At 41.1% G+C, this 23,168-nt stretch overlaps 1 protein-coding gene across 6 annotated transcripts in view; it reads right to left on the reverse strand.

Annotated features, from left to right (window-relative positions):
• The window catches only part of DOCK11 (dedicator of cytokinesis 11), a 191,351-nt gene that overhangs the window by 67,415 nt on the left and 100,768 nt on the right, over positions 1-23,168 (reverse strand). For 5 of the 6 annotated variants that reach the window (XR_012026524.1, XR_012026525.1, XM_072817118.1 and 2 more), the window contains exons 23-33: positions 22,411-22,500; positions 17,444-17,562; positions 15,865-15,934; positions 15,658-15,783; positions 14,655-14,726; positions 13,415-13,561; positions 10,166-10,249; positions 9,200-9,311; positions 8,635-8,673; positions 6,780-6,958; positions 1,605-1,721 (exon numbers count right to left, since the gene is read on the reverse strand). Coding sequence is in view for 4 of the 6 variants with exons in the window: in XM_072817118.1 (XP_072673219.1) it covers positions 1,605-1,721; positions 6,780-6,958; positions 8,635-8,673; positions 9,200-9,311; positions 10,166-10,249; positions 13,415-13,561; positions 14,655-14,726; positions 15,658-15,783; positions 15,865-15,934; positions 17,444-17,562; positions 22,411-22,500 (1,155 nt within the window). In the remaining 2 variants the exon portion in view is untranslated. The remainder of the gene's footprint in view (positions 1-1,604; positions 1,722-6,779; positions 6,959-8,634; positions 8,674-9,199; positions 9,312-10,165; positions 10,250-13,414; positions 13,562-14,654; positions 14,727-15,657; positions 15,784-15,864; positions 15,935-17,443; positions 17,563-22,410; positions 22,501-23,168) is intronic. The other variant, XM_072817119.1, reaches the window with a different exon arrangement.

A 23,168-nucleotide genomic window follows, 5' to 3' on the forward strand; every position in this document is an offset into this window, starting at 1 on the left:
TGTGATACCTCTGTCATTTCAACACATTTGTACACAAGGATGAGAAATTGGAATCAACAGAATGAGAGAGTACCCTAATTTTAAACAAAGCTCACTGTGAAAGTGTAAATCAGCTATCACTATTAGCATTTAGGTGACATCTCTTTAAAAACAGGGGACTAGTATACTTTGCAAGCATGACCTCTGGCCAAGTAACAGAACTCTAGATAGCTGGTAAAAGCTGCAACTGGTTGCAGCCCAATCATGGCTCAGTTCTCCTCCTTGGAACTAGGTGCAACGCTAGAAGGAGGGGTGTGACCAGAAGCCCTAGATGAATTTGAACTACAGAAAAAAGAACAGATAAGTAAAATACTTCCAAATATCACTGTCAAATGTTGTGGAGTGAGGATAAGCATGAGTAACTGTATTTGTGAAGAGAGACCAGCCTAAAGCCCAGGTAGATAATGTAGCACCCACATTGAGCTGATTTATGTAATCAGGAGCTATGGGCAATAAAGCCATCAGGGAGGCTTAAAAGCAGCTTTCCCAGGAACCCAAGGCAGGCTGATCAAATCGGATACGACATTTGATAGGGGTAATTTCCAAAGGAAGCTGTAAATGACCCAGTTTAACCTGCCACTCAACAATATGACATGGCTACTGAAAGTGTGAAAGTGATGTTGGGCCATATGGAACATGGAGTGGGAAGTAGGGCAGGACTTACTCGTCCCACTGGGCAGACTCTAAAGTGTAGAATTCTGGACACCACATTTTAATAGAGTGACTTCTAAAATGGGGCGTATCTAAGAGTGTAACCAAGATTGTCAAGGGTTTTGGAATGACAGCAGATGAAGCGGAGATGTCTGGTCTCAACAAAAATTTAGAAGGCAGTTGTATAAGGGGCATAATGCAGAGGTGGGAACAGATGTGTTCTATGTATGTCTAAGAAGGCAAAACTAGGACAAGTAGATAAGAAAACCTTTTAGGTCTAACATAGGAAGGAAAGTTTTAATTATTACAATGCCAAAAAGTGGTTTTGCCAAATGGGAGACTGATCACCCTCCAAAGTTGCTTTTAACACTAAGCTTCTAAAGGGAGAAAAAAAGCACAGATCAATTGTGCTGAGCTAAAAGCAACTTTCAAGAAGAACCAAAAGGAGGATGTCCTGCAAAAGGGAAGCAAAGGAATACAGCTTAGCCCCTGGTGCCTCACATTTTGGAAGCAAAGAATCTTCCATTCAGTTTACAAGTTGAATAAATATATTAATGGCAAATAACAACAGTAAATCTTAAAAACAAAACACTGGGTGTAAGGGATTCTTGGTGTTCTCTTGGACCTTGTTACTCAAATTGTAGTCCTTGGACCAGAATCAGGCAAAAGTGTGTTAGAAACACATGGTCTCCAACTCCACTGCAGGCCTACAGAATTAGAATCACTGTTTTAACAAAATCCCCAGGTGATTCGCATGCACAGTAGAGTTTGAGAAGCACTGCTCTAGAAAAAGTCTTAACTGTAAAAATGGAATGAAAAGTAATGATTAAGATAGAGACCATACAGCATACGATCCCAATTCTAAACAAGTCAGTAAAACGGGATAGCACCAGTGGAGACACATAACTACTTACAGAATTAGGCATGGCTGCACAAGAATACAAAGTATCTCGACCTGCTAACCGCTGGATATTTTCCAAAAGCAGTCCAACAAATGGGAGGTACAATTGTGCTATTTTGGCTTGTTGGTTCTGAAAAATAATTATCCAAAGCTTAATAGGTATATAATATGTCTACATCACAAAGTTGGCCTCATCTATCTGTTTTGAGACTCTAAGTAGGCTGATAACCACAACAAATGAGTGAAGCACGAGTCTATTTGTACTTTCAGTCTCAAAACTAGTTACCACAGAACCTTCTTGGTATTTGAATGTAGACACAATACAGAGTCAAATCACATCCCTCAGACGTTAACTACATAAAAGGCAGAAGTTCATTCTTTTAAAAATAGCACTTGACCTAGGAAGCAGATATCAGTCCCATTCTTTAACTCCAGTGAGGGTTGCGTTTTCATGAGCACAGGGATTGTGTCTGTCTTGTTTTACTGCTTCAATCCCAGTGCCTGGGCAGAGAGAAGATAGTCAATACACATCAGCTGAAAGAATGAATAAACGAAAGAAGTAAAAAAGATGGTGAGTTACTGGGGCTCCTGGGTGACTCAGTCAGTTGGGCGGCCGAATCTTGGTTTCGGCTCAGATCAGGATCTTGGGGTCCTGGGACTGAGCCCCGCATTGGGCTCCACACTCAGTAGGAAGTCTGTTTCAGGATTCTCTCTCCCTCTGCCCTTCCCTTCTCTCTCCAATAAATGAATCTTTTTGAAAAATGGTGAGTTACTCTATTCCTTAAAGAAACATTTTTTTGTTTTATTTTAAAGATTGTATTTATTTATTCATGAGAGACACAGAGAGGCAGAGACATAGGCAGAGGGAGAAGCAGGCTCCCAGTGGCAAGTCCAATGTGGGACTCAACCCCAGGACCATGACCTGAGCTGAAGGCAGATGCTCAACCACTGAGCCACCCAGGCACCCTTGTTTTGTTTTGATCAAAGCAGTTAAGATAATGTGATCTTGGCCCCTCGGGTCAATTTTAAGACTTGGGAGATTGATCTATTTGTAAATAAATATATTTATTTATCTCCTGGCCACTAGTAGTCTTAATGTGGTACCTCTTATACGAAAATGTATTTATTGCTTTTCTCAGCTCTAGACATTCCTCATCCAAAATGTACATACACTCAAGTCAGCAAAAACAGTGGATGTAATGGCATAAAGGTTGCCCCCTTCACATTTCATGACTTTGGGAGGTTTGTCTGGAGACTTAGAGAAGGCCTCTAGGGCTCAACAGTCAACCTACCGAATACAGCAGATCAATAGTTATCTCATTGTTGCTTGAATTTGCATTTGTTATTCAGGCTGAACAATTTTTCATACTGTTCATTATTTCTGGGAATCTGCCCCATATCATGCTGATGTGCAGAGAGGTCTGAGAACCAACATTCGAGTCCAACTTCCCGCCCAAGGCAGGAATGGCCCTTACCTACCCCTGACAAATGGCTCCTTTTACACTTCTTCCTTAAACACTCCAGCCTTTTCCTAGGTTCCATTAGAAGGGTACTATAGCTGATTTACTCCTTCTAAGTCCTACCTGCTAAGTATAGCTCTGCCCTCTGCAACTACAAAGAGTAAGGCTACTAGCACTTTTACACAGCAACTCTTTAAATATTTAAAGACCATTAACATGAATCAGCTTAATTCATTTCTTGCAAAGCTAAATGGCCCTAATTCCTTTCCTTTATTCTTCACATGACTTTGGTTTCAAGACATTTCCCCATCGCTGTCATCCTTTTTTGGTGGTTCTCTAGGTTTTTAGTGTCCCACTTTGGATGTGACAGTCACTATAGTCTAGTGGCTAAGAACACAGATTTTGGATTTTATACATGTATGATTTCCAGGTCTCCTGCTACTAGTTCCTGCATTGTGAACAAGTCACTTGACCACAGTTTTCTCTTTTGTAAAATGGGGATAATAATAATGATACTTAATACAGTGTCTTACATGTAGTGAGTCCTCAATAAATTTTAGCTACTATTATTAATATTACAGCTTCTAGAAGGGAGTCCACTTTAGTTCAATAGTGATCACTAGGGAAGGAGAGACTACAACTCTCTCAGGGGGAACAGGAATACAGGAAAACACATAGTCAGCGTAAAATACATTAAGCTTTGCCTGCACAAAGGACAGAAAACAACCTAAGTAAGAATCTATTACTAGGGGCAGCCCCAGTGGCGCAGCGGTTTGGCGCCGCCTGCAGCCTGGGGTGTGATCCGGGGGACCTGGGATCGAGTCCCATGTTGGGCTCCCTGCATGGAGCCTGCTTCTCCCTCTGCCTGTGTCTCTGCCTCTCAGTCTCTCTCTCTCTCTCTGAATAAAATAAATAAATCTTTAAAAAAAAAGAATCTATTACTAGAAGATGGTTTAAAATAAGGCAGCCTGGATGGCCCAGTGGTTTGGTGCCGCCTTCAGCTCCAGCCTTATCCTGGAGTCCCGAGATCGAGTCCCATGTCGGGCTTCCTGCATGGAGCCTGCTTCTCCCTCTGCCCCCCCTTCTAAAAAATAAAATCTTAAAAAAAAAATAAGGCACTATCCGGGGGTGCCTGGCTGGCTCAGTTGGTGGAGTGTGAGACTCTTGATCTTAGGAGTATGAGTTCAAGCTCCATGTTGGGTGTGGAGCGTACTTAAAAAATAAATAAAATAAAATGTGATATATCCATATGATGGAATAATATGCAGATATTTTTAATGTAGATCTAGTCTTCAGGATGCATTTAAGATTATTTATTTATTTATTCATGTGAGACACAGAGAGGCAGAGACATAGGCAGAGGGAGAAGCAGGCTCCCTGTGGGGAGCCCGATGCAAGACTAGATCCCAGGACCCCGGGATCATGACCTGAGCCGAAGGTAGACACTCAACCACTGAGCCACCTAGGTGCCCCTTCAGAATGCATTGTTAAGTTAAAAAAAAAAGAAAAATGCATAATAGTTTCCATTTTAAATACATTTAGGCTTGCGCTTACACAAGGTAGAAGTATGTATATGAAGCTAATAATAGTAGCTACTGCTGGAGAAGTCACTGACAGGATAATGAGCTTGGCATCTCAATCTTTCCCACACTCCAAAACCTCAAATACTCAAGTAGGCATAGTGTTGAATTTTTACAGATAACGAGAGTTATATGTGTGTATGTACATGTACCGTTCTCAGAATTTCAAAAAAGAAATAATGTCCAAAATATGTGATAGAAAATATTTAAAATTCCACCTCTAGATAAGACACTAGTGAAATCCCATTTTCCTGCACTTTCATCTGAAGAGGTAGGAGGGAAATAGCAAAGCTTCCTGCTTCTAGAAGGGGAAGTTCATTTTGTGCTTTTCCCATGAATCCTTTGAAATCATGGCTAGAGACTTTTTCCTCCACATTGCATGAGATCCTTTTCTGCACTACTAGGCATAAGCAGCAGTTAACCAGAACCCAGTGGTACCTGGCATTTTTAAGGGTCTGACAAAGCTTGGGTGGAATGGCTGACTTTTGAGGTATCTTTCCGTTAGATATATTATACCGGTTAACTTGCATTAAGGCAATATTGACATTCATGAAGGAAACAGCACATCATGGAGCAAAGGGAGTATGTTATTATAGTTATAACATGACAAAAACCAATGCAAACTGCAGTAAGTAACAAATGATATCCTAGAGCTGAGTTTATTTATTTTTTTTTAAATTTTTTATTTATTTATGATAGTCACACAGAGAGAGAGAGAGGCAGAGACATAGGCAGAGGGAGAAGCAGGCTCCATACACTGGGAGCCCGACGTGGGATTCGATCCCGGGTCTCCAGGATCGCGCCCTGGGCCAAAGGCAGGCGCCAAACCGCTGCGCCACCCAGGGATCCCCTAGAGCTGAGTTTAAATCTACTTTAAGATAGGGGCTGGGATCCCTGGGTGGCGCAGTGGTTTGGCGCCTGCCTTTGGCCCTGGGTGCGATCTCGGAGACCCGGGATCGAGTCCCACATCAGGCTCCCTCCATGGAGCCTGCTTCTCCCTCTGCCTGTGTCTCTGACTCTCTCTGTCTATCGTGAATAAATAAATAAAATCTAAGAAAAAAAAAAAAGATAGGGGCGCCTGGGTGGCTCAGTGGGTCAAGTGTCTACTTTCGGCTTGGCTCACGCAGCCCCGTGTTGGGGTCCCCGCTCGGCAGGAAACCTGCTTCTCTCTCTCCCCCTATCTGCTTGTGTTCTCTGTCAAATAAATAAATACAATCTTTAAAAAAATCATAAAATAAATCCACTCTAAGATAGAATCACATGAAGAAAACCAGCAAAATTTGTAAGTAAACAAACAAACAAACAAACCACCAAAACTTTGGAATTAAAGAAATATGACTGGATATAGAGGGCAGGCATCTTCTGTTTATCATGGACAAATGGGAATACTGTAGAGAAAGAATACACTCTATCTCCAAGTCAGCTTTCCAAAGTGATTACAATAATAAATGATATCCTAATTTTTATTTATCTTTGAATGGAAAAACCAAGGGACAAATTATTAATTATGAAATAATATGATGTTACCTTGAGGCATTTGATTTCAGGTACATAAGTTAGGTTATTCTAAATCCACAGTTTGCAATCTACTTTTTTAAGTCCATAGGGCTTAATGTTAATAAGATCTGAATGTATATGTTAAAGGTAGAGCAAACAGTAACTACAGCTATGGCCTTCACACACACACAATGTGTAATGGATATAAAGTTTATAGCATTTGTAAATTTTTTCAGTAAGAAGAAAATCTTTGTATTATGTATTTCACATTTGGCACAGCTAACACGTCTGTAATCAATATAATTCATTTAGGGATATATATTAGAGGATATATACTGAGATATATATTTGAAAGAGTATACATGGCTATAACCATAAATGATTTTTTTAAAAAAAATCCTACTTAGCTTATGTAACAAATCATGAAGGAGGTATGTTGTTCTTTACACGATTTGAGAAACCAGTGTTTTTCTCCAATAGTTAACTGAACAGTATTTTTAGAACTGAATCATTTGATACTGAAACAAATCTCATTTATAAAAATAAGTTCATCAATGTTCCTATTATGTTCCTTACTGAACACTTTTGTCTTTAATGGAAAATCTTAGCAGAAATTGACTAATGTGATACTGATTACAAGGACATCCTTACCTTGTGCTGGTATCTAGTGTCAAATGCATGTTTTATCAAAAGATTCTTTATGACAGAAATAGCTGTATATCTGATCTCGTAATTATCCTGGAGAGCAATGGAGGTTTCCCTCAGAAGTAAACCAACCAAGAAGTGATGCTTGCAATATTCATCTGATAAACTGTATTCAAGATTTGAATCTGCAGCATAATGAAATTTAAAACCCGTTGATAAAAATAATCACAAATCACATTAACATTAAAATACTGCATTGATTATTTAGTAACATGATCATGCTAGCAAGAACTATAATTTAGTCATTAATTAATGTGAACAATTCTTTTTTCATGTAGAATGAGCATGCAAAATTTTTACAAGACAGGTGTGCTCATAATTAGGGCTGTATGATAGCCTTAATGATCATTTCAATCAGTAAGACAGTTCCTAGATTTCTTTTTCCTAGATCCTAGATTCCTTTTAACTCTTAGGAGTCTTAAGCTAGAACCCAGAATGAAAGAATACTACATTTGGCAGTGTCTTAACACGTCTTTACACTTGAAAAGATTTAGTCACAACTACAAACTGGACTGCTTCTATACAATACTTGCATTACTTATCTGTTTACACTTTTTAAGTAGGAAAAGGAAGACAAGGACAACTGAATCAATCTAATGATATTAACTACTGACTGTCTAAATGTCACATACTGGCTCCAATACATTGGGATCCAAGAACAGTAAGAAAAATGGCCTCATCTCACTCCAATTCATCAGCAGGCAAATATAGATCTTTGACTTCAGAAAATCACCACTTCGAACTATGTCTTTCACTCCCTTTTAGACCTCAGTCCGTTTTAAATCTCAGCTGCTAACAACATCCTGGTTGAGACTTGCCTTGTAACTACTCACAAGGGAAGGTAACCAAGTTTAATAATTTCTGTGGCACATTTTCACAATCTTTATTTCCTCTCCTCTATGCTTGAATTTAATTAAGCCATAAAGCTAAAGGATATATTTTCTTTTCTTTGTCTTTTTATTTTTTGCCTCTTCAACAGTTCATATAATTCTACGTATCCAGTTAGGAAGCCATAAACGCTGTGAGTAGTCATATTTCATCCTAAATCATGATGATCTGTAGATGCCGCCTTCCTTCCTCTCACTTCCACACAGCTACCAATAAAAAATAGGGAAGTATTCGAGCTACACACGCTCAGCATCTAACTGGGAAGTGATTGCGCAGGGATGCTTGGTTTCCTAAAGACTTTTTCTTCTCTTTCGCTGGCTCTGATTCAATGACTAACACCACCACTCAGCAGCTACTCCCCTGGAGACCAAGACAGCTGATTTTCTTCTGGCTCTGGGTCATTGTCTTTTGTGAATCCCGACCACTGTCCACACATGAGGGCTAGCAATGACTAACCCAGGTGGCTGGGTTAGTGGGCAGGTTCTGCAATGGCAGTAAGTTTTTTACTTCAGAGATTTGAATAAATCCCATTGGGTACTTTCATCCAGACCTCCAAAACTGCAGCCAAGCAGTCATTAGACGGGGTCAGAGAGAAGGAGACAAGCCTGGGAGAGAGGACACACACTTAAAGAACAGATACACCCTCCGGTTCCCATGCTGCCTGGAGCAGGAACTTGTTTTCAAGTGGATTCCTCTAGCAATTAATGCTAAAGCTTATCTTAAAAGGCAACAAATCATAAAAACTCCTACACCATCTCCTTGGTTGTCTGAGAATGTCAGCTTAAAGCGTCACTGTGGCTCAGGAAGATTTGGAAAGCAAACAAAGCCCCCCCCACCCCGTCCATCTTAGCCATTCATCAGATTGTTTTTAAAGACAGTTTAACTACTTTAGAGTGAACCGAGTTAAACCTACCTACTGAAGTCAAACGGTCCACAGCAAATGAAAAAAAATCTAATTAATATATGAAAAGAAAAGGGACAAATAAAAAACATAGTAACATAAGAATAGTGCTACACAACAAAGCATTCAATTAAACTAGCAATGGAGTTAACTGAAGGCATTTCATACATTTAATACATACAACGAATTACAATTCCACTCTGCCTTTATGCTTCTCTTTTGACGTTCCTTTCAGTGGAAATGCATTTCTATGGTTTGTTTGTTGTTGTTCTTTTTAACTTGGTCTCAAGTAAGAGTCCAAACACTACTACAGAAAGTAATTTTACTAGTATCTGACACCTCTGGTTAAAGCAGCCATCAGTGTAATACACCTGATTTCTCCATGCTATGAATACTATCACTGACACGATGAAACAAGTGCAGAATACTGTTAATGGACGTATCTTCCAACAGTTAATGCTTCTGAGGTTACCTTTAAACTCACGGTTTATCTAGAAGACATTACACTACACTAGCACTAGCCCCCATAAAAAAAAAAACCACACAATTTCGAATGATGGAAAATGCAAATACATACCTTGAACGCGCTGGAGCTTAGGTTTTGCAAATGCCATTGGTAAATTCAGAGGAATGTAATGTTCATGATTGCAAATTGTCTGCAGAAATTCAAACTTGTATTCAGCCAGAACCTAAATAGAAGGAAACAACACATGAACTCCTTTTTAGTAGGCATTTACTAATTTTAATGATTACATACAGGGCATTCATTTCCCCAACAGAAGTGTTCGGTGTTTTAAGGATACCTTGAGATGTGACCCATGCAGGGAAGAGTTAACAGAGTAGGCTCTCCTTTTAAAGAAAGCCCACTTGCAAGGTTGGTTGTTGGCTGCTTGCAAGGTTGGTTGTTGGCTGGCATTTGGGAAATTGGATTTTCAAATGCTCCCTACATGATAAGGTTGTGCCTTCTCTGCCGGCCTGCTCAGACCATTTTGTATAAACAATGTGATTTATTGTGAACATCTGCTTTCTTTTCCTTTCCCAACTCTGGAATTTTGACTGGCCTCCACTATAGGAGTGGCCCCCAGGAAAAATCCTAAACTCCTAGTTCCAAATGGGCTTCCCTGAACAGAAAGGTTGCACACAAGTGGCTGCATTGTCACTGCTGCAAGAAGGGTGTGGTCCATGTGGCCTTCACTGGAGGGAAGGAGGGCGGGCACTTGGGAAGCCCACTTGAGAACTGCCAAGGACTCCACTGGATATGTTTTTCCTTTACTGTTGCAGCTGGGTAGCCTCACTGTGTCACTGTAATGAGTTTTAGCTGTGACTAAGGCTACCGTAACCATATACGTTGAGTCCTGGGAGTCTTTCCATGTGGGTGATCTTGGGGACTCCCCAAACGCTAACCAGTATCCCCTGCTTTAAGGTACAGATATACTCAAAGTACCTAAACAAAAAGAGCAGCTCCAAATCCTCCAGAGAATACCACTCTGGGTCTCATGCTCTAATGTACAGCAGCCGCTACGGTTACATCCTTATAACTTACCTTAGGATCTTTGGGGCTGAATCCAGATATATAGTCATTTATCAAATTGAAAACAAATCCTCTGTCCATTAGTGTCAGACAGCGCTACAGAAACCAAAACAAAATGAACAGTGACACAATTCTGCAAGTCAGGCAAGCATAGCTTTTTAAAGTTGTAAAATTTGTTCCACATGAAGGGCATGACATTCTCATTTTACAGGTAATAGAATAATAGTTTTCAGAGTTTTACTGTAGGTGATCTTGAAGAAGATAGAGGGAAAGTGATTTATTGTGGGAATCGGGTTCCAGCTGTACAATTTTCATATATAGACAGATAGATGCACATACACGTATATCTGTAAATGTACTTATGTATGTAAATACACACACAAATAAATATGTATGCACATACACATATATGTAATCTATTTGGCTACTCTGTCTCATTTTGGTCAATTCTAAACGCTCAAAGTGAAGCATATGGTGGTCCATTAGCCACGAAAAGTGGGGTTTGGCAATGTCAACGTTTTAGACCCAAAAAGAAGGTTGTCTCTCTGTTCTTTGAAGTCTCAGCCTACTCAAACATGCCTCCCCCCCGCCCCCGACGGCCCTAACCGCTGTCCTCCTCCTGGGGAAGACTCTCATTACCAGGCCACTACTCAACTACAGGAAGCCTCCTAACCAGTGCGTGCCTATCATCTCTCCATCCATCTGCTTCCAGATTCATCTGTAAGTGCAAGCCCTAATCATGTCACCTTCTTTCCCAAAAGCTTTCAACACTTCCCTATTGCCTTGAATATAATTTCAGACCCCTTCACCTGGCATTCAAGGACACTTAGAATGTCATCCCAACCTACTTTTCCCGTTTTACTGCCCAGTATAGCTCATCTGCTCATTGTCTGCTCAGGATGCACAGTGTCTTCCCACCTCTGGGTCTTGGTTCAGGCCAGGCCTAGCTAGTAATTCTAGCACTATTTCAGCCAAATCCTACCTATTCCTTGGTGTTCTGATGAAATCCCATCTTCTGTAGCCACCTTGGCCCACAAGCCCCTTGTGAAACATTCTATTCTCCACTAGCTTGTACTTTATTAGTTCCTTGTCTTTTTACCTAGGTAGGACAACAGGAAGTCCCTCTTTCTCTTTATGTCCTCCTTAGGGCCCAGACTATTCTTGTGAGATACGAGGAAGTCAATATTTGATTAACCAGCTTTTTGCATCTCATTTCTCAAGGTGATTGAGACAATGTTCTAGAGAAATACAAAGGTATGGATATGACATGGTCTTTACTCTCGTCCAATGGTAAAGACAAATAAATAACGAAAATACAGCACAGTAAGAAGTACCACAGAAGTATGTGAAGGATAGGTGAATGACAGAAAGGGTGCTCAACACGCCATGCAAAGGTGAGGGAAGAGCTGAGCCTCAAAGATGAATGGACTCTACCAGGCAGACAAGGAGATGGGACTGAGGTTCTAGTTGGTGACCCTGACTCTGCTGTCCTCACTTCTTCCATCATTCCAGCAGCAAACATCCTCCAAAATCGCTGGTCTTTCTCCATTGCATACAGATCAAAATCAAAATTCCCTAGCCTGACATTCAGGGCCTTCAATAACCTGGCACCAGATGGGCTTCCTGGCCCGACCTCCACACATCCTAAATGCTCTGCACAATGACTCTCTTTCATCCCTCAACTTCTTTTTTTTTTTTTTTAATTTTTTTTTTAAATTTATTTATGATAGTCACACACAGAGAGAGAGAGAGAGAGGCAGAGACACAGGCAGAGGGAGAAGCAGGCTCCATGCACCGGGAGCCCGACGTGGGATTCGATCCCGGGTCTCCAGGATAGCGCCCTGGGCCAAAGGCAGGCGCCAAACCGCTGCGCCACCCAGGGATCCCCATCCCTCAACTTCTGAATGCACCTGTCTCCTCCTCTTTTTGCTCACTGATCTGCTACCTGTGGCACCCTCAACTCTTATCATGGGGGAATTCCTCTTCTAGGCTCTACTCACAGTTCCAGCTCATAATCTCTCCTGCTCTGGTCTCCCTACTGGATCTTGTTTCTGCTTTCAGCAAAACAGTCAATCATATTCTATCTTGAATATGCATGAGAAATGGGATTTCAGAGATAGCTTCTCACCTCTGAATCTTCCCAGAGAAGACAGGCCAATTTTTGTTGACCTGAATAAGTAAACACTGCTCTGAAATCAACTACATTCTAGTCCCCATATGTAATAAGCTTCAAGCTTCAGCTTCATGGAAGAAACTGAGAGTTTACATTTCAAACGGTGTCATCCTTAGTTTACTTTAAAAAGATAGGTGGATGTTTGGTTTTTGATACACAAACACACATTTCTGTACTAGTGTTAAGATGTTATTTTAATTCTGGCCAAGAGAGGCTTTCTATCAGAAAGTCATACTCTGGAGTTCTGAAACCTCGTTGTGAATTTTGAATAAGAAGATAAGAGTACGTGAGACATTAAAAATGCTTGGATGAATTTTTGACCATGAGATTCTTCACATATGGTTGAGAAATGATAGAGAACCAGGAAAAGAGGCGCAGTAGTTAAGGAGCAGGAAAAGACCAAGTGCATTATGAACCCACACCCCTTCTCTGCAACAAATCAAGTATTGCTGTTACCTACTTTATAGAACAACTGTACTCTAGCATTGCCCCTTACGTACAAATAGTAACAAAACATAATGACAATAAACGTGCAGTTCCTTGTCAAGATAGGAACTTCTGGTCTCTCTCAAACAAAATCATCTCACGGGACCGAAATGAACAATGTTCCTTCACATGGATTCACAACATGGAGGCCGTGGTTATGTAAGCACACAGGCTGCTTCAGTTCCAGAGTTGCAAATTCAAAGGCCAGCAGGGGTCAGAGAAGTGACTTAAACACATAGAGTGGGGGGGGGGGTACTAAGGAGTGGTGGGGACTGTGGCAACCCAGAAAGTACATGCCCCATCTAAAGGCACTCAAATTAACATATTTGAAAACACATCATGTGAAACAAGCAAAACATGCTTTCTGGCTACGCCCCCTGTGTGGGACCTCTGATTTAATTAATTAGCCATTTCAGTGGGGGGCCTAAAAAAAAATCAGACTAGGCTGTTTAACTGATGGATCGATTCAGTCAGAGGTTTCACCAGCAGGCTTACCAAGACCTAGCCGAGTCTCTAGAAAGTGGGCAATTTTTTTCTTTGGCTTTAAAGACCATGTTGGTGAAGAATAATTCCTTACCATGTTCTGGCTGCCTTTAACTCACCTTCAGGAAGCTAGCCAAACTATAATTGACATTCCGGGACTCATCGGGAATCTCGGCATAGCGAATAGTCACGTGGGGAATTATTGCAAGAAGCAATGAATGTAAGACATGATGATACGCCTCTGGAAATCTCTGGCCTCTGGGAAGCTTAAATTAAATAGGCATAGCAAAAAGTCAGAATTGCAAAAGGTCTAAATCAATTGCTGTTTTTATTTTCAAACACATTCCAGACATGAATGTGCTTTTTTTAACTGGAGTATAACTTTTCTCCCAACTTAAAAATGACATCGCTAGTTCAATGTACACTTCAGATTATTATAGGACCTCTCTGGATCTCTAAATACAACAGACTGAAATCATCAACAGACCAATTTTGGAATTATGTTCCTGAGATGTAGACACACCCCAGATTTTCATTCCATTTTTTCCCCCTGACACACAAAGAATATATCCATGCATCTCTGTTTTGGCAAACCCATTTTGTGAAACATCTGATAAAAATGGTATATATGAGGGGCTCCTGGGTGGCTCAGTCAGTTAAACATCTGCCTTGAGCTCATGTCATAGCCCCTGTGTCCCTGCTCAGCAGGGTGTCTGCTTCTCTCTCTCCCTCTGCATCTCCCCTCCACTCACGCTCTCTCTCGCTTTCTCACTCTCACTCTCTCAAAAAAAAAAATAAATAAATAAATGGATAAAATCTTTTAAAAAATAGTTAAATATGAGGTGAATATCTTTCACTTCACAATCTGAATTCTATAATTCCTATAACTAAGAAAATTCCTTTGTACTTTTAAGAGAATGTAAATATACAACTATATGTATGAACCACATTCCAGAAACATATCTAAAAAACATAAGGTGTTTTTAACTTTATACATGTCTTAGACCTTTCTAGGAGAAAGGTTATTTCTGATTTGGCGCTTGTTCTTCCAAATGAATGTTTTGACATAGACATTTTTAAGCTACAGGATAAAGAGAAAGCTTCAAAGAAAATGCGCTTTACATGGCAAATAACTAATAGGAAAGAATGCATGTGGATGAGTCTCTGAGGACTTTGAAAATGTATGAACTGTCAGACCTCAGATTTATGCAACATATCCAATGTTGTTTTTTAAGGCAAAATTGAAAAATTGCTAAGGGCTAAGAGCCCTTAGGTTAAGAGGATTTGCATGTCACTGCTACCTGTGAATAATATTAGTCTTCTTTGCCTATGTTAAATATCATTCTTAAGCCTACTTACCTTAATTTTATTCTCTTCCAACAAGTAGGTGGCCATAGACTTTGCAATAATTTCAAAGAAAAACCATGAGTACTAAAATAAACAAACAAACAAATAAAATCAATTTTGAATAGTTACCCAAATCCCAAAACTTACTAAAGTTAGACAAATCAATATGGATCTTATCTCTGAACTCTAACATTTTAAAGTGATCACAATTCACTACTGAAGTTTCACAAAATACTTTCAAATTGTCTCGCCAGAAAAGTAATATTGTACCTCAGGGCTGGCTGTTGAGGTGCAAAGGGCCTGTGGTGGGAATGTTTGTCTCTGTTGTAGGCAGGGAGGGAAGGATTTTATCACTGACATTGTTTTGATTTGCTTACACATGGTGCTGAAAGCAAACCAACTTTTAGTTTATTTAATGATTGCTTTTAAATTCTCTACAGACAATGAGTCTTACTCATGTCTACAGCCAGTGGGGGACCCAACTCTGCCCTTGGTACAATCCTGAAGCCAGCCCAAGGAGCACAGGTGTTTGCCCAAGTAGATCTGAAGGATCGAGAAAAGTCTCAAGCAGATATATCCTCAGTTGCCTGAAACTGAAATTCAACCATTAACAGAAATGGTAAAGATCATGATAAAAAGGAGAGCCATCACTGGAGTGTCTATGTGCCAGAACCATGTGTTCAACACTCTACCTATATTTTAAAAATGAGGAATTAGGACGCTCAGAGCTGGTCAATAGCAGGCTCCAGGTCACAGAACTATTATGGGATGGATTCTAATCCACATCCTTCTTTCACACAATTCTTTCTATTACACATTTGACTGAGAACAGGGGGTGGGCAGGATGGGTGAAGAGAATGAAGAAAGTTATGTGGACAGCATGAGGGACAAGGATACCTGAGTGGAGGTGTGAAGAAAGGGAGCAAATGGCAAAAAGACCAGAATCCAGATAGGAAGGTACCCAGCGAGAACATCTCTGGCTGCTTTTGTTTCCTATTTTGTCCTGTTCCCTTACCTTTAGCAGTTTGTTTATTGCTAAAAAGTCAGCAGACTGTTTCAATATTGCAATCATCGTAGTAGCCAGAGTTTCATGTATCAGCTGGGTCTGAGGAGCACTTGGTTTTTCAGGTCGGAAGCTATACTACAAAGGAAGGAAAATTAACCATCAGTCAAAATTCTCATGTAAAAGAAACCGCCCCCAAAGAAAGCTGACTCCACAAACCTTGATGAAGGATCTTAAATAATTATCCAAGCCTTCTTCATGGCACTTCGAAACGATGTGTAAGAGAACCCTGAAAACACATTCGCAAAAGTCAGCATGTCAGGCTACCGTGAATTTCCACCGTTTGTTTGTCTAACCCTAAGAATACCTCCCACACTACCTGAAGTGTTAAAAGTGAGAGGACTACAGAAGATACAATAGGATGGTCTGACAAAGATTTCAGCATCTAACGTGCTCAGGGCCTTGCAAAAACATTGCCTGGTTCAAAAGAAGGGTATGGTGTTTGGGCAGCCCAGGTGTCTCTTCTCTGATCTATATTTCTGCACACGCACGTTTCAAGTATGGTCACAGCTACTATGTGGGGTAAATACTGAAATCCCCTCCAGTGAGTAAAAGGAAAGGAAATATAGAGATAAAATGAAAAGCACGGCAACAGATGGGCAAAAGGAAGAGAGACAGGACAGGTATAACGACGTGACCTGCAGTTGGCAATAAATCTAAAATTCCAATACAAGACTAGCAGTGGTTCTCAAACTTCATCATGCATCGGAATCACCTGGAGCACAGAATGCTCGGCCCCTCTCCCTGAGTTTCTGATTTCTGACGTCTGGGGTGAAGTTCAAATGATGAACATTTTTCATCAGCTCCCAGGTGATACTGATGCTGCTGGGGTAGGAGCCACGTTTGAGAACCACAAGGCTAGAGGAATGCTTTGTCAGTTTTTGAGCGGACTATCCCCAACAGCAGAGCATGAGTACACAGTTGCAGGGGTATTGGTTAAGGCCCAGTGGGAGAGGTTGTGGCAACAGCAGAAGCAGCAAAGCCAGAAACATCCAGCATTGAGCTCTCAATTTTTTTAAGTATCCAATTTTAATTGCAAACATCAGTGCATTTTGCCCTCTACTCTACAATATACCCTGTTTGTTTCTATAAAAATAATACTCCCCTCATTGTTTTGAGTAAAAATTCATGGCTCAGGATGACTCTGTCCAACATGAGAGCCACTCAGCACTTGTGGCTATTTAATTAAAATTAACTCTAGTTAAAAGTTCAGTTCCTCAGCTACACTGGCCACATTTCAAGTGTTCGATAGCTAAATGTGGCAAATGGCTACCATATTGGACAGCACAAGTATAGAACAATTCCATGACTGGAGAAAGTTCTATCAGACAACACTGGTCTAGGGCAATGGTTCTCAAGCTCCGTTGCATTATGGAATCTCCTGGAAAACTTAAAAAAAATACTGATGCTCAGTTTCACCCCTAGATATCCCAGTTTCATTGGTATGAATATGGTCTGGGCACAGACCTCTTTAAAGGCTCCCTAGGTGATTCTAACATGCAGCCAAGTTTTAGAACCCCTGGTTGAGGAAAACACATTAAGTTTCTCCTATGGTTTCTGGTACCATCTCTCCCTGGGGCTACAAGTCCCCCAGTCTGAGAAGCATGAAACAAGAGAAAATGGATATTAGATAATCTGGCTTTTGGGTTCTCATTTGGAAAAGAAATTTATAGTTAAAATGAAGAAATGCAAAAAGAAACAAAATTTGCTTCTTTGTAATTATAACACCGAAACTCACATGGTGCAGTTGATAGGAACGTCATCTTCATGGGTCATATTTGTGAGAACCCGGAAGAGTTGCATAAGAATTACAGGTAGAAACTGTATCATGACTTGGATCTCCATGGCATGCAAACACTAAAATAAGTCATTATTAGTTATGAAAACAAACATAAATATGATATAACTTGCAAATGTGAAACAACAAAAAAATTAAGTAATGAGAAATACATTCATTTGAATAGAAGCCCACTTTGATGGGAGCTTCCTATGACAGGGGACTTTGTCTTGTTAATTACTTTATCCACATCTTTATTTTGGCACTCAGATTTTGTTTCATATTAAATATTTTATCTACTGAAGATAAAGAGGATAACTGGGATAAAGGGGTTTGGGAATAAAGACAACTGACTCCTGGTAAACCAACACTCCACTGGAGTGGGAAAGCAGATGTGTCTAGAGGTTCCGGAGACTGCCCCCTAGCATACAGTGTCTACAGAATGCAGACCATCAGTTAATCTGCTGAGAAAGTAAGTGGGATTCAATAAAGTGCACTTCTCTATATAATTGGTTTTATACAGGCACCATCTGTATAAATCTGAGGCAGCACTGCATTCAGACATCCCCAGAGTACATTTCTTCGAAGTGCTAATGCCCTGTCTCTAGCCATAGGCGTGTCAACAGCACAAAAAAGAAATGTGTCTGTATATACGTAGAAATGATCCAAGCAGTAAAGTCTGTAACATTTCTTTCTTCTTCCTTTCCTTCTCCCCACCTTCCTTCATTCACTCAGGCATTCACTCAATCATTTAATCAGCCAGCCAACCAAAAGGTGAAAATGAGCCATGTCACTGGGCACCTACTATACCAGTTCAAGGTTCAGTGCTATAGGAAATGCAGAGATGGAGAAGACAGGATTCTGTACACAAGGAACTCACTATTTCTCTTACTTCTGCTCTGTCTCTCTATCCTTACCCTCACCATCCCTTCTCAGGACGCTATCATCTATATGTGAAGCATCTCAGCACTGACCTCTAAGATCTTCCTTCAGGCAGATTCTCTTCAACCAGATGGAAAGCAAGAGATCAAGCTCAAGGAACCCATGGTCTATCCTTCCAGCTTTTCCTTCCTTTTGTCCCCTTCTCTTCTAGCCTTACTGCCATAACCACTCTTAACCTATAACCAAAACAGTCTAATCATTTCCTGGTAAGGTCTCCACACAGGTTCCCTTTACTCCCCATACATCCACCTCTCATCTCCATATTCATCATCCTCCAATAGGGTCCCATCACACCAACTTCTGCCAAAATGTCCGTGATGCCTCCCCATTACCCAGGGCATTGGCTCTCAACCAGGGCTGGCTTTGCCCTCCGCCCCCTCCCATGCAATGGGACATCCTACAATGTCTGGAGCATTTTGAGTTGTCACAACTAGGGGTGCTACTGACTTGTAGAGGACAGAGGCCAGGGCTTCTGCTAAACACCTTACCATGTACTAGATAGCCACTTACAACAAAGAATTAACCCGTCCAAAATGTCAACAGCGCAAGGTTGAGAAGCTCTTATCTAGGATCCGAGATTACTTAGGACCAAACCTAGATTTCTAGCCTCAACACTCATCATTCTTCACAAGGTCCAACTGGTGCCTTGACTGCTCTGGGAGTAGAAGCTATGCATTCCCACCTTTGTGCATTTGCTCAGTTTTTAGTCACATCCTAGCCACCCCTCCAAGTCTAGTTGAAACCCCTTCTTCGGTGAAGCCACTCATTTGACCAAGGCATACCTAATGAACTTCCAAGGCCCAAGCATATAAAAAATACCCCATTTCCTCCCATCAAGTGGTTCAGAGTCTGTGGGGTGAATGACCTGGAACTAAATCTACAATACAAATGGTCAACAGCCCAGGAGTGGTATGTACAAAATGCATGAAGGAAAAAGCAACTGAGTCTTCCCGTGGGCAGGGAGTGTCCACTAAGGCTTCAGAGAGGAGGCAGGTAAAAGGTAAAGTGGGATAATATCAGGTAGAAGGGAGAGCTGGGCATTCAGTGCAAAACTGATCTAGTGTTGCTCCTCAGGATTCACTCTCAATGCAACAGCAAAAGGGTTCTTTTTTTTTCCCTCTTATTACAAACAAACCAAACCATCACAAACAAAAGGCTGTCCAGGGATTCCTGTGCCTACATGTATCCCACCTCTCTCTGCAAGCTCATCTCATGCCACTTCCCACCCCTCGCCCAAGGTGCTCACTGCCTTCCAGCTATACTGTCTTTTCTTTTTTCCTGTCCTTTAAATGCCATCACAAGGTGTTTCCACCCGCTGCAATATTCTGTTCTCCTTTGCCACAGCTTTAGCACCTACGCTCGTCTTCCTCTCATCGATTTTTTTTTTTTTAGCTTGATCCATCATCTCCTCAGACAGCCTTCCCTGACAACTCCATCTAGAACATACTCCTGTCATGTTGGATCCCATTAATCCGTTCTATTTTCTTCGTGGCATTCATCTTGATCTCAAATTACTCATTTCTACCCTCACTACCCCAACTAAGGAACCAAAGCATAAGATAAAAGATCGGAGGCCACTAGTCTCAGGGATCCCTCAGTTCCCTGAACCCTTAGCACTATAACCTGTATTGTGCATCTGCTATCTATCACATATTGCTTTGGACTCTCATTGGTACTGCTCACTTATATTCCACTTCTATATGTCCTGTCTCTCCGACTGGTCTTAAGATCCCCATGGGCAATGACCCTGAGTTATTCTCCTCTGCAAGCCTCACAGCATCTGGGAAAATAGTACATGCATAAAAGCCCAGCAAGGAAAAGGTAAGTGAATTGGTGAAATGATGTCATTTACAGGGACAACAGATAGCAAGATTTGGTAGAAAGAACACAGGACCAGGAGTCAAGAGACACCTGTCACAGGTTTGGCTCTGCTACTAACCAGGTGAGTGACCACAAGCAAATCCCCTCTACTTGAGCTTCATTCATTTTACGTGTAAAAAAAAACCTCTCAAGATGCCCTTTCAGTGCTAAGGGTCCCTAAGAGAACTGGGCTAGTAGGTCTGAAATCGAGTGGCATTTCACTTACTGCCACTAGAGGGCAAGCAAAGGTCACATAAATATCACAAATTTCACATCCTTAAGAACACAAATACGAATGAGTACATTTTTTTTCTCCATTTTAAGAATACCAGTATATTTGAAAATGATGCTCTGTTCCATTCCATTCTGTTAAAACTTTTACAAAACTTCCCCACTGGAAGAAAAGCCAAAGATCTTAACAGCCTAAGCATTCGTACAGAGATCGGGCTTTCTAGATGTTAACCAAGGAAAGGATTTGAATGTTAGGGGACTATTATACTTCTTAATGAGAATTAAGAATAATAGCCACCATTTATCAACTGTCCGCTTGCTTCTACCCTTCCAACAGTATCTTCTCAATATGGTAGGCAGAATGAGACTTTCAAAACCCAAATCCCATCACGTAGCTCCTCTGCTCAAAGCCCTGCAAGGCTTCCCACTTCACTGAAGGCACAATTCAAACTCGTCATCATGGCTTATGAGGCCTCGCCCAACTAGCTCCTTAGCTACCTTTCCAATACGACGTCGTCTCACTCCGTGTGCCAGTCACACGCACTGGAATTCCCGCTGTCCATCGAGCATGCCAAGCTAGCTTCTCAGTCTGCGTTTGCTGTTCCCAGCTCCCCCAGAAGTCTACCATGCTGATGCCCTCATTTCCTTTAGGTCTCTGGCAAATATCACTTTGCCAGAGATCTTTTCTGGCATCTTTTTTTATCAAGAAGAGGGACCCCTTACCACTCTTTATTCCTCTTTGATATGTTTGGGTTTTCTTTGTGGCACTTATTACCACCTGGGTGAATATACATATTCATATGTTCATTTATTTGCTTATTGTCCATCTGCCTCAAGAAAGTAATAAGCTCCTTGACAATAGGGATAGTGTTTGTTTTCTTCATTTCTATTCCAAATGCTTAGAATGATGCCTGGCCCTTAGAAAGCACTCAAGAAATCAGTGTAGACTGAGTGATTACTATACTACACAGTAGATGCCCTAACTCACTTAAGCCCCAAAGCCACCCTTCACATTGGTATTACTAGCTATCCCTCTTTGACAGATGAAGAAAAAAAGGCCTGGAGTAGTTTAGTAACTTGGCCAAAGTCAATCACAGAGCTAATGAGTGACAAGTCCAGGACACAAACTCAGTTAATGATTGCAGAACCCATACATATTATCTCATCTCATACTACCTCTCTGAAAGAAAGGGACATTTTTGTTTCCTGAGACTATCATTAAGTAGTAACATATGTCCAAAGGGAAATCCTGTAGAGATTTCATGTGAAATAAAAATTCCTCAGACTTGCCATGGCTGACCTACCAAAGGGACAACCAAAATAAAGAGTCACTGTCAGCTGGGTCCCATGATGTGTAGTTCAGTCCTACCATGTTAGGGAATAGGTGGGAGTCTTGGGTCTCAACACATTTGATAAAATATGGTGTTTCTTAAGACTTTCCATGCAACACATAAAAACTAGGTTTTTCTATCTTTAGTCGATCCTTTTGATCATCTTCCACCCAGACACAGGAATCGTCATTTTATTTGAAGCAAAAGGGAATCCATTCCTCCTGCCCCTTTTCCCTACAACACCTTTACTGGGCAGGCCGCAGGAAGAGAAAAGACCTGAAAAAATCAATTTATGGAACTAAAGAAACATTTTCACGAGATTTTCAAAAATATGTCGACACATTCTAGCTATAACATTTGCTTCCTAATGTAGTAGCTCTGCTGTCTGCTCCTAACAGGCACTTGATAGAAGAGCACATAAAAGAAAGTATTCTCTTGAGGATACAGAGTCCAGAGTATTTTAAGGGGTTAGTTTGATTCTCCCCCCCACCACCCTCATCAAAAGGTGGCAACAAGAAAGACACGAAAAACAAACCTTTTCACAGAAAGCTGCTGTTCATTTACCTTTAAATATTTGATGAGATCCCCCGGAACTTCTTTGGAGCCTGACTGAATCAGCTGACAATGATGGAAGAATTTGTGCACATGGAGATCCTGAAAAACAGATGTCCTTGGCCACATGAAATTCGATTCCTTACCCTTGGACACTGCTCTCTAGTGCCCCCCTCTGCCCACATCTTGCAAACCTACCTATCCGGGTCTTCGAGCACCCAGACTCAGCAGCCACAGCTACCAACATGAGTGGCCATGTCCCTTAGTCCCCTTGACCACCACACACAGCAGCAAAACCATGCCAAGCGAGCATGTACCTAAGCACAGCAGGTAGGCCACAATTCTGGTGCAACTACTCACTCTTTAATTCTTTTATTTGATGAGTGTAGCCTCTGAAGTTGGACTGCTTCTACATTTTAATAAAGTGAGTAGGAACAGAGGTCTGGATTGACAGATGAAGAAAAAGTAGCAGCAGGAAGGGACCAGACAAGTCTCAGGCTTGTTCAATTTATCATGGCGCTTGGCTGACAAGTGTCCAGCTGTCCCATATAGTATCTACAAATCATATACTGGCATTGTGGACAGCATGTATTCTACTAGGAACTGGGATAATAAGATGTGAATTTTGACCTGCTTCCTCTAATTATTATCTGTGTGACCACGGGTAAGTCATCTAACCCGACCAAGTTTTGGTTTCTCCATCTATGAAATAGTGAGGTGGGCAAGGTGAGCCAAGAAGGGTCTTTTAAGGCCACATCAAGGAACGTGGA

The sequence above is a fragment of the Canis lupus genome, chromosome X, assembly GCF_048164855.1.
Source record: "Canis lupus baileyi chromosome X, mCanLup2.hap1, whole genome shotgun sequence".
Taxonomy (NCBI): domain Eukaryota; kingdom Metazoa; phylum Chordata; class Mammalia; order Carnivora; family Canidae; genus Canis; species Canis lupus.